The 15,438-nt window shown below is 38.5% G+C and overlaps 1 protein-coding gene across 3 annotated transcripts in view; it reads right to left on the reverse strand.

The window, feature by feature from the left end:
• Positions 1 to 15,438, reverse strand: part of LOC129769915 (heterogeneous nuclear ribonucleoprotein L) — a 638,502-nt gene that overhangs the window by 104,200 nt on the left and 518,864 nt on the right. For 2 of the 3 annotated variants that reach the window (XM_055772452.1, XM_055772451.1), the window contains one exon: positions 9,463 to 9,480. The exons of the other annotated variant lie outside the window; for it this stretch is intronic. In XM_055772452.1, the coding sequence (XP_055628427.1) occupies positions 9,463 to 9,480 (18 nt within the window). The remainder of the gene's footprint in view (positions 1 to 9,462; positions 9,481 to 15,438) is intronic. 3 annotated transcript variants of the gene reach the window in all.

Genomic DNA, 15,438 nt, shown 5'->3' on the forward strand with positions numbered 1-15,438 from the left:
CACGTTGACGCAAAAAAACATCTTTGACCGTATCGACGCATGTGAATCGCTGCTGAATCGCAACAAAATCGACCCGTTTCTGAAGCGGATGGTGACTGGCAATGAAAAGTTGGTCACTTACGACAACGTGAAGCGCAAACGGTCGTGGTCGAAGCTCGCTGAAGCGGCTCAGACGGTGGTCAAGCCCTCATTAACGGCCAGGAAGGTTCTGCTGTGTGTTTGGTGGGATTGTCAAGGAATAATCTATCATGAGCTGCTTCCCTATGGCCAAACGCTCAAGTCGGACCTGTACTGCCAACAACTGGACCGCTTGAAGGACACCAGAGAGGTGTTATTTTTCGTTTTTAAGTTATGATTTTTCAAAGTTAACATGTTCTCAGTTTTCATTCAACATTTCTATGCGACTAGACTGGATGTATGTGATTATAATCCAAATAATTGGCAAATGTGTTATTTATTTTGAAAAACTAGCTAGTAGGCTTTAATTTGATATGTCGATCATCTGAATCGGTCCAGTAGTTCAAAAGTAATAAATTTTTGAAGTGTTTTGGGAAAAAAGGGGAAAATGATTTTTTGGACCATCGTGTAATTTTGAAAAATTATAACTAAAAAACGAAAAAAATCTCCTCCCTGGTTTCGAGATATGTTATGTGAAAAATCCTCAGCTTTCAAGAAAAAAATATGAAAAACTATAGCGCCTTTGGTCCCGAGACAATGAAAACAATAAAAAACGAATACAATCAATAATAACGAGAGCAGAATTGAAATTTTCTGCAGGTATAGTATTAAAAAAGACCAGGCTTTGATTTGATATGTCGATCATCTGAATCGGTCTAGTAGTTCAAAAGTTATGAATTTTTGAAAAAAGTTATTTTTGGCAAAAAAATGGGTATATACAGTCAACTCTCCCTAACTCGATGTTCTGTATCTCGATATTTTCCCTAACTCGATGGATTTCATGGCACCTTCAATTTTACAAGCATTCTTCTCTCCATAACACGATACCTCCCTAACTCGATGCCTCTCTTACTCGATGTGTTTTGATTCATTTTTCCACCTCCCTAGCTCGATTGATTTTCGCGTACATGTTTTTGTGCGTTATTACCTCAGATTTCAATTGCCCTTGAAAGTGAAGACGGAGTGTTCGTGTCATCAAACAATTTCTTTTCAAGTATGGAAAACCACGAGAAACCTTTCAAGCGAACAATCAAAGCGCTAACCATTGCGCAAGGTTTGAGAATCATCGAGCAGGTCGAAAAATATGGACGGAAGGGGTCTGAAGCTGCAAATAAATTCAGTATTGCACAAAGTGCGGTATCAACACTACTCAAACTAAAGTGAAAATGGAATCGGAATGGAAAATTGTATCTAGACCAAAAGCATATAAGGTTGGTCAGAATCGAGAAGCTGGAGCGGTCAATGAATTTTTGTCTTGTCAAGCTAGACAGAATAATTACCCCTCTTCTATTCTTCGGGATAAGGCTTGAGAATTTGTCCAGAAACTGGGAAATCCTAACTTTAAAGCACAACCAACATGGACGGGAGTGATATTCCACTGGCATAATTAATGTGTCGTGAGCGATGTCGACGGTACAATACCGTTCGATTGCTCAATGTCTTTTAATAATTAGTGCAAAAAGGACCAAAACGTGATTTGCTGTGATCTGATGCCAGATACCGATATACTGGAAAGTGTTGAAAAACCTGAGAAAAACGCTGAAGATAGTAGTTCTATTGAGATGTTAATTCGAACGTTTAATCAAACCTGAAGAATATGTCCGGAATATTGAAATCAACTGAAAATGTTCCTGTGAAACTATTCGAACATTTCTTTGTGATTGAACAGTTCCTGCGTGATCGTTACAATTCAGTTTGAGTAACATACTTAATCAATATTTTCTTTGTTAACCTAGTGCCTCATGCAAGTCGGACTCGATTATATACAAACTCGATTATATATGATTCGATTATGTAAAATTTAGAACTCGATTGTATACAGTTTGAAAAAAAAAGTATTTTTTTATAATTCAAATATGAACAATTTCAAGAAAAAAAATTAACCTTTCAGCATTAAGGTGAAATTTAAGTGGCTTTTATAAGTACAGTGGGTTAAAAATCGCGATTTTTGAAGATTTTGATTGAATCTTCATCAGGAATTGTTTATATCGATATTGCAGCGAAATTAAGAGAGATAGAAGTTGGGCGTCAAAGAACAAATTGTAGAGAGGTTAGAGAGCTTTAATTTAATTGAGAGAAACAATCAAGTTTAGTATGAATTTTTAGGATAAAATTAATAATTGCAAATAAAAAAAAACTTTTAAATGTTACACTTCAAAAATGTTTAATCCACTAATTTAGATGTTCCACTACTATATCCTGTACTAAATTTTCTCATCTTTCAAATGAAAGCAACAAAATCGGATTACGTAGCATACTTTTCAATGTAGAGTCAGTTTGAGCCAACAGAATCCGAAACAAAGAAAAAGTTCTATAAGTCTGTCATCGTTGAAATTCTAACATATGCGTAGAAGGATTTTTTTCGTGAAATATAACCGTCTATCACCTCCTGAAAGATTCTGTAAAAAATATTTTTTTTATATGAGAAAGGTGTTTTTTCACTTTAAGGGAATGAATGAAAAATTCAAATTCATACCATAATTGGGACACTTACTCTAATATATGACAATTTGAGACATTAAAAAAAATTAGGAAAAAATGTTCTGTATCTCGATACCTCCCTAACTCGATGGTCCCTTTGGATATCGAGTTAGGGAGAGTTGACTGTATATATAGTATAAATATATGCATTGTGTGACAGCGGTAGGATGATGTCCAAGTGGGGACAGCAGCCCACCCATCGTGGTATTTACAAAGTGTTGCTTTCCTTAATCTGGAAATCAGAAAGGATCCCAAGTTGAAAAATTGTGCGATGACAGAGATTGTAGTGAAAGAAGAAAAAAATCGAAAAAAATCGAAAAAAAAGAATGAGCATAATGCGGTACAAGAAGTGACGTTAAAAAATGAACATATCGTAGTGAAAAAAATGCGGGAAATTCTTGGAATAGTCGAGCCAAGTAAAACCAAAAGTAGTAGTGATCCCAAAAGAAGAAAATTTCAGTAATGAATCGTTTGTTTCGGATCGATCGAACAATAAGGATATGCTGTCGAGCATGTACAGCAAAGTGAAAAGCATGTTGAAGAAAAATGATTCCTGCTCGGAGTCGGTTGGAGAAGCTCATTCGGTTGAGCCATCATTGTCTGCTGAGAAGTTTGATTCACGATCGATGTTTTTGCTGGACTGTGGCCCCGAGATGTTCGTCTACGACGGATCGTATATGGCAAACCATTGGACAGAGGAGACGGTAAGAAGCCACTTTATTATAGGAGAAATAGTATAATAGACCGAGTGTTGTGGAAACATGGACATCTATCAGTTAAGTAGTTTATTTACTAATTTTTTAAGAAGGGGTTTCGTTATATGTTTTTGAAGAGATAAAAACGACTTAGAATGAAATAAACACACCTTGTTCTATTTCACGTACCGGCTCTTCTGCGAATAACTGTAAAGCAGTGAAGCAAATGGTCGGTAGCTTGTAACAGTTAGTTAGAACTCAGTTCATAATTAGGAACCTCATTATAGCGACCCTTTTCACGCGTCCCATAAGAAATATATGTTTAATAAGAATTCTAATGGTAAAGATTTATATTAGAGATAGGGAAAAATCCAACCAAGAATCTTCCAATAGGATTGTTGGGATTTTCCATACTAATGGAAAATTCTATATATGCAGAAGGTAGCAAATAACATAATTTTAGTTTTGAGAGAGATGTACGTCCTCAGTGAATGATTAGGATAAGAGAGAAAAATAAAAGGGAGTCGATCGTCAGCCACGCAGGAGGCCAGTTGTGTCTCCTGCAAAAAGGAAAATGTTGTGTTGTTATTTTGCAAATGTACTATACCTGCAGGAAATTTGAATTCTGCTCTCGTTATTATTGATTGTATTCGTTTTTTATTGTTTTCATGGTCTCGGGACCAAACGCGCTATAGTTATTTATATTTTTTCTGGGAAGCTGAATATTTTCACATAACATATCTCGAAACCATGGGGGGCGTTTTTTTTTGGTTTTTGAGTTATGATTTTTCAAAGTCACTTGATGGTCCAAAAAATCATTTTCCCCTTTTTCCCAAAAATGACTTTCTTCAAAAATTTATTACTTTTGAACTACTGGACCAATTCAGATGATCGACATATCAAATTAAAGCCTACTAGCTAGTTTAAAAAAAAATAACACATTTGCCAATTATTCGGATTATCACATATATCCAGTCTAGTCGCATAGAAATGTTGAATGAAAACTGAGAACATGTTAACTTTGAAAAATCATAACTTAAAAACGAAAAATAACACCTCTCTGGTATTCGGATATATTATGTGAAAAAACTTCAGCTTTCAGGAAAAAATATAAAAATATAGTGCGCCCTTGGTCCCGAAACGATGTAAGCTATAAAAAACAAATATAATCAATAATAACGAAAACAAAATCCATTTTTATTCAGAGTGTAATATTTTTTCGAACAAGACTAGTTCATTGGCTTTGATTTGATATGTCGATCATTTGAATCGGACCAGTAGATCAAAAGTTATGATTTTTTTGTAGTGGAAAAATAGGAAAAAAATTATTATTTGGACCATCGGCTAATTTTGAAAAACCATAACTCAAAAACGAAAAAAACGCCTCCCTGGTTTCGAGATAAAGGGTGTGTCACATCAAATTGCATCACGGAAAAAACGCTGTAGAAATTTAATTTTTAGGAATAATATCTTCAGCTTTCGCTTATAATCAGATAAGAGTGTATAGATCACGTTGGCCATGCTTCACTGTCAATTTTTCGTAAATTTGGAAAAATGTCGTCGAACGAAAAAGAGCGTCGTGAATTAATCCTGTGCACTCATTTCGAGAATCCGGAGTTGTCACATCGGGACATCGGTAAGATGCTGGGAATCGTCCAATCCACGGTCAGCAGAGTACTAAAACGATACTTCGAGAACCTAAGCATCGACCGGAAGGTGAAGAACGGCAAAAATGGATGCTCCGTCAGTGAAAAAGATCACAAGCGCGTAGTTAAGCAGTTTAGACGTAATCCGAGAAGTTCGGTCCGGGATGTCGCCAATAAGCTGAATTTGGCAAGTTCATTCGTCCAGCGGACCATGCAGCGGGAGGGCCTGCGTACATACAAGGTTCAGAAGGCTCCTAACCGCGACGAAAGGCAAAACATGGTGGGGAAGACGCGAGCCCGGAAGCTGTACACCGAAATGCTGACGAAGCCGCATTGCCTGGTAATGGACGACGAAACCTACGTCAAACCGGACTTTCGTCAGCTGCCGGGCCTGTTGTTCTTCTCCGCAGAGGACAAATTCAGCGTTCCGGAGGAGATTCGCAAGCAGAAACTATCCAAGTTTGCCAAAAAGTACATGGTGTGGCAAGCGATCTGCTCTTGCGGAAAGCGGAGCGCCCCCTTCGTGATGAGCGGCACGGTAAACGGGCAGGTTTACCTTAAGGAGTGCCTACAGAAGCGTTTACTACCACTATTGAAGCAGCACGAGGGCCCGACCATCTTCTGGCCGGATCTCCCTTCGTGCCACTATTCAAAGGACGTGTTGGAGTGGTACGAAGCCAACGGGGTCACCTTCGTGTCAAAGGAAATGAACCCGCCCAACGCGCCGGAGCTTCGCCCAATAGAGACATATTGGGCGATTATGAAGCAGGCCCTCCGGAAGAACCCAAAAGTTGTCAAATCGGAGGCGGACTTCAAGAGAAAATGGATTTCTGTTATTAAAAAACTACAACCTGACGTTGTACAGAACCTTATGGACGGGGTAAAGAGGAAGGTGCGAGCATACAGGCTTGGGCTCGAAGTATGAATAAAAAGAAAATGCCAAAAGTTGTTTAATAGTTTTTATTTTACTGTCTAAAATTTTCAAAAGGATCGGTCTACTGGGCGAATTTCTACAGCGTTTTTTCCGTGATGCAATTTGATGTGACACTCCCTTCATGTTGTGTGAAAAATGTGCCACACGAGTTGACGCAAAAAAATCTTTGAGACCGAATCAACGCCTGCGATGCACTGCTCACTGGTGATCTTATCTTATCTTCTTTGTTTTTAAGAGGCTTTAAACTTTGCAGTTCATTCGCCTGTAAGGGACTGGTGATGAAAAGTGGATCACGTACAGCAACCTAAAGCGAAAAAAGTCGTGGTCGAAGCGCGGTGAGCCGGCCCAAACCATCGCCAAGCCCGGATTGACGGCCAGGATGGTTTTGCTGTGTGTTTGGTGGGATTGGAAGGGAATCATCCACTGTTCGCGACCGACAGCGCGAATGTGGAGCAAGTGTCCCATGAAATAGATTCCAATGTCCATCCCTATCCTTATTCCCATCCAAATCACTCCCTCCCATTCTAAATGCAGTGTGTGGTGCATGATACAACTACAACCAACAGCGAAAGCCGAAATACAGCAAAAAATGTAACGAACACCAATGAACAACGAACGAGAAAATCCCTACCAAATAAATATCATTCGAATTTCAACCTTTATCCGTGTAAGATCGCGAGTATAAAATCCATGTGTGTTAAGAAGTTTTCCAAGTGTTTAATTTCCAGAGTGTATTAATTTTCCGAACAACACAAATCCAATGGTCTTCCGTAAGACCAAAGTGTGACATTATCCCGAATCCAGAGCTATCATCACCCAGGCCTTCTTCAGCCGAAGGATGCGCCATTTGCACAATGGTAATAATAATAATAATGAAGTTGCCTTCTAAATGGCAACAAGTTTGCGAACAAAACGGTGCATATTTCACTTAAATTGGATAATTTTAAGTATGTTAAATAAAGCGTCAAATTTCGATCAGAAATACGACATTTCTTTTTCCCCAACTCTATATTTGCTGGCCGGTTCTGTTTTGTTGTTTGTTTCACAGCAAAGCGACTTCCGCAGATGTGAGGTACCTCGAAACGTAAGAAATGATATACTTGGGGACATTGCAAAATTTTCAAAAAAATGTTTCTAACTAAAAAAATCAGTGGTGTTGTTTCTAACTGAAAATATGCAGCCCTCGTGCAAAAAACATCGATCTACGGGGGGCATAAATAATTTCAAAATCACTTTGCACAGCAGCTTTTCAAATAGCTACGACCATTCAGCTGAGCGTTGAACAGAATAAGTAGAAGCAATTTTCAACCGCTCACATTCATAAAATGAAATTTAAAAAAAATCATTTAAAGTACACCAACTCTCCTTTCGTCCAGGTTCAACCCCCTCAATCCTCTCCCAGAAGGATCAAATCAGCGTGTGTGTTCCGTTCATAGCTGATTTTCCACCCAGCGCAGCTTCACTTCAACAGTGTCGAATAAAAATTAAAATAAAATAAATAATCGGCGGAGGCGGCGGCGATGGCGGCGCAAATCCCTTGTCCAACGGAGTAATTCCCATCATCGCGCGAGGCGGAAAAGCGGCCATCGTGTTTCGATGAAACGCTGATGAAAGCGATAGCTTCAAGTGTCCTCTCGTCGTGCAATCGCGTCCAATTACAGCCATATGAAGAGCAGCAGGAGCTGGTATGAATATGAAACGCAACCCTGGTTGGAGTGAAATGGTGGTTGGTGGAAGTGAAAATATTTAATTTGGCTCTCTGCACTACTGTCCATTGTCCATTTCTCTCCGGTCCGGTGGTTCCGACGGAAGCTGCAGCGCAAAAAATAAAGTTCAAATAAACTGAACAAAAATCATTCGATGTAATTGCAATGCATGAAAAAAAAAATCCGAAATGAAAGAGAATAACGCGACTATGATTAAATTAATTTAGAGCTCCCGAGCAGGTGCAACGCGGTGCGGTGCGGTTGAGAGGTCATTTCGTTATGGGACAAGGGTTTGTGGTAGATCCAGGACCACCCACCACCCGTGTGTGTTCAATTGATTTGTATTTGCTCACACGGTTTAATCGGTGCTTTGCGATGGGTTTGATTGCAACCATTGAGGAAAATAATGTGCGGCATATATTTTTATGCCCTGCAGGGTATTTTTTTATTCAATCCTCTGGGGCGTGAAATTAAAATTATATAGAAGGGGGTGGTGTTGGGAGTTTCCCAACAACCATAACGATGGGAGGATGGGACTTAATCCCATTTAAAAGACAAACTCAAGTGCAGTTTGAAACAAATTCTATCCACTCCCGCTTTAACAGTTACACAGACACAAATACGAGTACTGTGTCATTGGCAATATTATTCCAACAAGTGCTCCCACAGCTTCCATTAACATTGATTCTGGCCAAGAAGCCAATATTGACATCGTTACTTGTTCCACTCGAGCCGGAAGCGAGGAACAACGACACATGTAGAAGACGGTAGAAGACGTATTTAATCCCCAAAGCGCTTCATAGGAGCATAATGTCAGCTACCATTGCTGAAAGTTTTGTCTCTGGTCGTTATTTTCTTCGTTCACGAATCATTCTGGAGATATCTTTCCTGCTGAAACTAGATAAGAAGTGAAGAGATTCTGGCTTTTTTTTCTTTGTACGTCACTTCTTCTCCGGAGCAACCCAGATGCGATGAAAACCCGTCCTTCCGTCCGTCGGTTTGATACCGTCTTCCCGAGGCGTTGTCTGGATGAGTGGGTGGGTGGGTAGATTGTCAACGCTCGATATTTTCACTCAAACAAACGATACTCGCATGTGTCATACATACAAAACACACAATGGTGATGTTTTTCTTTTTGGGGGAATGGGTCACTCATCCCACCCATTTGGCGGCGTTCGAACGGAGGGAGCAGTCTATCCGAAAAAAAATGAATGAATGATACCGTCGACACAGCTTCTGTTTTATATTCTTCTGCAGTAGCACGAAGACGACAAAAAAACGGGACGACAGCCGTGTCTCACTCCCTCAAAGTCAAAATTTAAAATTTTATCGCACCGAACAGAACCAGCTTGAAGAGTCGTAGTCTTTATGCTCCACTAGGATTGCCTCAAAAGTGTTATTATCGAGAACTGGAAGAGTCCCTCGAAGCCGTATTGTTATTCGATAAATTTAACGACAGCTCAACGAAAAGCGTCACGCTAGACCTAATCCGGATGCCGCCACCGCCGCAGGTTCTCTAGCTGTAATCATTTTAATTGCTCCGACTCAACTTTGGCAATAACGACGACGACGACGGACTAGGATTTAATGTAGTTCTGGGACTGGCTGAAATTTGCAAACATTCAAACCGAATCGTAATAAATTTACAGACTTTGTCCAAGATATAGCTTTCTTCGGGAATGAATGGGCGGCCACTTTTACTGTTCGGTAGTTTGGGGATTTCAGTTTACTTTATGGATTATCATTAAATGTTGTTTTAGTTCAGAAGAATGGAACACAGATGGATGCAACTTTCAAATTGCCAAAATAGTTGAAAAACTTACCTAACGATTGGCGATCGTCTGAAATAATGAAAATTGGTGTAAGTGTTTTGAATTTATATTTAAACTATGTATAAATCGAAATATGACGTCGAAGAAATGACAACAGTTGGATTGCATTTGCACATTTGACACATATACAGCATGAATGATTATTTTGAACAGTGATTATTATTATAGTTTTGTTGTTTACGATGTCAACGATTTGGACCAGCAGAATTGTGCATCTGCATGTAACTTTGACATAGGACTATGTCTTTGATTTCTATATAAGGGGGTCACTCTACGAAAAATTTATTATGAGTTTTCAAACGCATATAACTCAAAATGGTTATTGCGACATATGTTGTGTTATATATCATTAGACAGGAAATTTATTTTGCTTGAAACATGAACAATGAATATAGTAAAAAAATTAACAATTATACCAAATGGGTATGTTTTCTTTCGATTGCACTATCCACTCGCTTCATCCCTGACGCAACGAGCAATCTTTTTGCCTAAATTCGGGCGTTAGCTCATAATCTGAGTTGATGCGTAAAATGAATTATTCTCCATTTACCGATAATAACGGGTGTTAAATAAAAAATGAGAATTTTTTCAATAACATATAAAAAAATTTTTTTTTTCGTCGATTTCAGTATTTTTTATTAATAACATAATGTATTTTCTTCAAAAAAATGTCAGTGAATGTTTGGGTGAGGGCCGTGATCTGCTGTTCGACGCAACTTTGTCGCGATGCTCTCACAAGAACGTTGTACGGCACTTACGTCCATTTTCCGGATACAATTCCGGATTCTTGTAGTCAGTTGCTTCGTGTCCTAGGCCCTCCAATTGTTTTTATACACTAGGGCACTGAGTGAGCCAAAGAAATCCTCTATTGGGCGGCACTGGGGCAAGTTTGTTGGGTTACGATCTTTCGGCACGAACGGTATCTTTTTCTCCTCAAGATACGCCAGCGTCTTCTTGGCGTAATGGGAAGACGCCTTTTCCGGCCAGAAGACGTACTTCCCATCCGCGTGATACTCGTTCAGGAACGGCAGCAGGATTTTATCGAGGCACTCTTCTCGATAGATTTGTTGGTTGATTGCCAGACCGCTCGGCTTAAACCAAGGCTTTGTAATGCCCCGGTCGGAAATGGCGATGTACAACATAAGTTTTTTTTTTCAAACTTGAGCTTGAACTTGTATTTCACTTCAGGCGGTGTGGATGACTTGTCGCTGGAGTAGTAATTATCATTTCCTGGAATATGCGTTTTGGACAGCGGAAAATAGCTTTCGTCGTCCAGAACGAAAGACGTCCCGCGGTATTTTTTGGTCATCCACCGACACTGTGATTTAACCGTCTCAATCTGCTCCTCCGTGTACTCCAGCGACCTCGTCTTCTTCCTGCAGACGATTCCTTCCACCTTGAGGGTCCGATGGATCAATACGTGGGAGCAGCCATATTTCCGACCGGCGTCACGCAGGCTGGTTGCGTCCTTGTTGTCAAACAGCTTCTTTAACGATGTCTTCCTCTGCTTCGTCATTATCGTCACAGGACGACCACTTCCGACCTTCCGCTCTACGTTCAGGGAACCCAGGATACGATATACCGTACTCACAGGTACATTTTCTTCCTTAAAATGTGCCACCGTGAACTTTTTTCCTTGCCGGAAATGCGTTTCGTAGAACCGTACAATGCGTTCGCGGAGCACGTGCTGTTTCGACGCCATCTTTGCTTTGACTAAATTCAAACTAGCAAAACCAAACACGCCCACTGTTTCTAGGTAGCCCAAAGAGCAATTTTCTTGGAGAAAGAAAATTTTACGCTCTTTTTTTAAGTTACTGAGAGGTATTGAAAAAATTCTAATTTTTTTTTTAACACCCGTTAGGCATTAACTTTATATTATATTGTATGTTGTCCAATCAATTTGTGCTCAATTTATGTTTTTATCGTGTAGGTCTCACTACTAACAATTTATTTAATTGTGGTCCAGGATGTCATAATATCGAGTATGTTATTTGGTTATGTAAAAATGGAATAAATGAATTGAAATGGCTGCTGATTTAGAAGATCGAAAGGGTATACCCAAGTATGGAAAAGTTCATTCGCTCATTCCTCCACACCTGATTGTAAATCACTCTTGTATCTGCTTGGAATAATCATGGCGAAAAGAATGCTGCAAACAATCGTGAGATTGCACGATGAATCATTTTACACTCACCGACCATCTTCATTCGGGACTGATAGAAAACATAACAAAACAAAGAATGGAAAACAACATTCAATGAATTAATATTTCTTTGGAAGGATCGCACGAAACAAAATAACAAGTGAGTCAAAATAGATTGAATCTGATTGTATATATGATTTTATTTTCCCTTGTACTCTTTTCCTTGTCAGCATTCAAGTGCACATGAAATCCACCTTCCCGCTCATCAATATCTTGCGTTAATATGGTCTTTTGCGTTGGCTTAGATCGTTTCATACTAGAAACAAAAAAATGTCATTGCAATAGTGCACAGGAAACAACTCGATTTCAACTATCTGCCTATATTTTACTGCCACGATCGAGGCTCAATGATTGCTATTTGAGTGAAAAACGAATGATTTTACAGAGACACTCGCTGGCTCAAGCAAAAGTTTCCAGTTTGATTCTATCACCATCATTCCGAGAGGTAAATGAGGGAATGCAAAAATTTCTGAGAATAGAAGAGCGGAATCGAGACAGTATTTTTGCGTTCTAATCGAGAATGAACTTTGCGAAGAGGATAGGTGAATGTTTTCTGTCTCAAATAAAGTGAGACGGAGAATAGAAGGGTGAGTTTTATCTGTGAATGAGTGTTGTTGAACGAATTTCGATGCGATTTTGCCCATACCTGGGTATACCCACTGGGTAGCTTGAGCAGTCGCGATCTTACAGGACTATAAAGTTGTTACTAACAATGTTCCGGACAACGTGGTAACGAAGGAGATTATCTATAATATATTTCTGTAGTCTGTAGATTGATTTGACTCAGGCTTATATCTATTTAGGTCTTAACTATTTAGACTTGTGTTTAAAAATGATGCATGATGACTCTTTGTCTTCTTCTGCATAATTGAATAAACAGAAGAGAAGGGTAGAATTGGCTTTAATGGTATTTTTGTGTACGTTTTTCTACAACGTTTGTGTACCGAATTCTACCACGTTATGTCATCTAACCCGTTTAAAGGATACAAGTCCATACAGGAAACGGTTCTTCCAGAGCATCCATTTGATGTATCAAAAGAGAAAAAAAACAGATTTTGAATAATGAAAAACTCAATTTAAATGCAATTACTACACACAATCACAGTCCTATGTCAAGATACCGTCCGTGCCCCTAGGCTCAGACCCATCAACTTTTTAACATGTTTTTGTTTATTAGTCGTGAGAAATTTATTTGTTTAGGGGAACACAATAATTGTCCAGAACGTTCCGAAGCCGGACACAAGTATGAGAAAAGGCCTTCACCTTCGGTTCATGATTTTAGCTCGTTAAGGTTAGGAAAACGGCACGCCGGAAAAGAAAACCCATTTACAGGAATATACATACAAGTTTTTTTTATTTTAATGTTCTTGGCGTAGGACTACGTCTTCCATTTATATACTGGGGTGCCAGATCAAAGTTTCGAAAACGAGAGCGTTACGCAGGAGCAACAAGATTTTGTGCGTTAATATTTCCTAAACAAGTGGTGCTCCTGTAGCCGAGTGGTTAGCGTCCCACATTAACATGCCGGGGGTTCGGGTTCGACTCCCGTTCTGGTCGGGATATTTTCGTCAAGGAAATTTCTTACGACTTGCACTGTGATCACGCGTATTCATGAGCTTGCCACTCCATAATACATTCGAGGCGTGTTATCCGGCATAGAAATCTCAAGTAAGTACTACAAATGAAAATGACGCAAGTAATACTCACGTTGAGAAGGCAAAAGTTCCACAGGGAACGTTAGTGCCATTGGTGCGTCGGGTTCGTTAAAAATTTCCCCTAAATCCAAAATGGAATCCATCGTATAAAAGAACGGTACCACAAAGAAGGCGACCAAGAAAACACCAGCATCGAAAAAGGCTTCTTATTGAGGCATGTAAGACAGCCCCCCCACACACACACATATATACACACACATACACACACACACACACGCGCGCGAATTTTTTTGTTTGGTGGTTATCGAGTCAGTATTGATTGCCGACGGGCGTCGAACGTCGGGGAGAAGAAACCGAAAAGATGTCAACACTATTGGCAAACTATCTGCCAGTTCTGTTTAGTACTTTGAATTACGTTGAAGCGAAAGAGTTTATTTTGTTTTCTATCTAAATATATAAAAACGGATTTCTGTCTGCCTGTCTGTCTTTCTGATTCTTATGGACTCGGAAACTACTGAACCGATCAACATGAAAAATAGTTGTAGGGGCCGGGGGAGGTTTTCGTGACAGTTTGAGACCCCCCTCCCCTTTCTAAGGGGGGCTGCCATACAAATTAAACACAAATTTCTACATCACACGGGAATTAATCAAGCAAATGAAACCAAATTAGGCATGTGGAGGTTTTAGGGTGCAATAAATGATTCTATGGTGGTTAGACTCTCCACCCTCCCTCTGTAAGGGGAGGCTGCCATAGAAATGAAACTCAAATTTCTGCATTACACAATAATTATTCAAGTAAATGAAACCGAATAAGGCATATTGAGGTTTTAGGATAGTAAGAAAACGTGAATGTTTGAAGGTATTGATAACAAAAAACTAATGTTTGGCGGGACGAAGATTGCCGGGTCAGTTAGTTTATAATATTAAACTATTTTTTTCAGAGAAAAAAATGAAAAAGTTGTTCGAACAACTCTTTCCATGTAAATGTGTCCATCGTTCGATGTATGGAAAACTTGTTGGAAATTTTAAGGGCTGTTTATATCTATTTTTGTCAGAATTTTGAAAGTATATGTTTTCGAGAAAAATGAATTTAAATTTTCAAAATATTTTTTTTTCAATGAAATTATTTTCCAAGAAATTCTTTGATAATTTTTAATGAAAACCTAAGTGATTCCCTACGTTTCATTCTCTGACCAACTTTTTGTAGATCTTATAGTTTTTAAGTTAAAATTTTCCGAAAAAAAGTCGAAAAATCTCAAAATTTTAAAAAAGCCAAAAAAATCTATCAGACCCACAAAATTTTAGTCAAAGAATGGAATGTAGGAAATTATTTTGGTTTTCATTAAAAATTATCAACGATTTTTTTGTAAAAAAAATCATTGAAAAAAAATATTTTGAAAGTTAAATTTCATTTTTCTCGAAAACATATGCTTTTAAAATTCTGAAAAAATAGGTACAAATAGCCCTTAAAATTTCCAACAAGTTTTCCATACATCGGACGATGGGCACATTTACATGGAAAAAGGATTTCGAACAACAACTTTTTATATTTTTTTTCTTTGAAGAAATACTATTAACCCTTTGCGGTTGGAATTAATTTCCCTTGAAGTATATCCTCTTATCTTTCCACGCTAATAATAGTTTGTTTACACCAAGTTCCGTTGCCTATGGTTCATAGAAACTCCGTATACATTTGTGAAAAAGTTCACCAGACATTCAAATTCGTTTAGAAAAAATGTAAACTATTAAACCGCTGAATTAAGTCTTTAATATGATTCCTTGCTGTGGTGGTGCTGTGAGAGCAGACAAACGACCGCAAAGGGTTAATGTTTAATTCGTAACATTTTTATGTACAAATTATCGCAATTTACATGCTCTGCTAACTTTTCTCTATTTAGAAACATGTCAAACGTGAGAATTGAGAACTTTTACAGGGAAAAAGTTTTTCGAACAACAACTTTTTCATGTGTTTTTATAAAAAAATGAAACTAACCCTAATTTTGTATAAAGTCAAGATAGCGATATACTGTATTCAACATAGTTTTAGATCTTGTTAAAATATAAACTTTTGTCGAAGACATCAACTTTCTATCTTTTATAGTTTTTGGA

This window comes from Toxorhynchites rutilus, chromosome 2 (assembly GCF_029784135.1).
Source record: "Toxorhynchites rutilus septentrionalis strain SRP chromosome 2, ASM2978413v1, whole genome shotgun sequence".
NCBI classification, from domain to species: domain Eukaryota; kingdom Metazoa; phylum Arthropoda; class Insecta; order Diptera; family Culicidae; genus Toxorhynchites; species Toxorhynchites rutilus.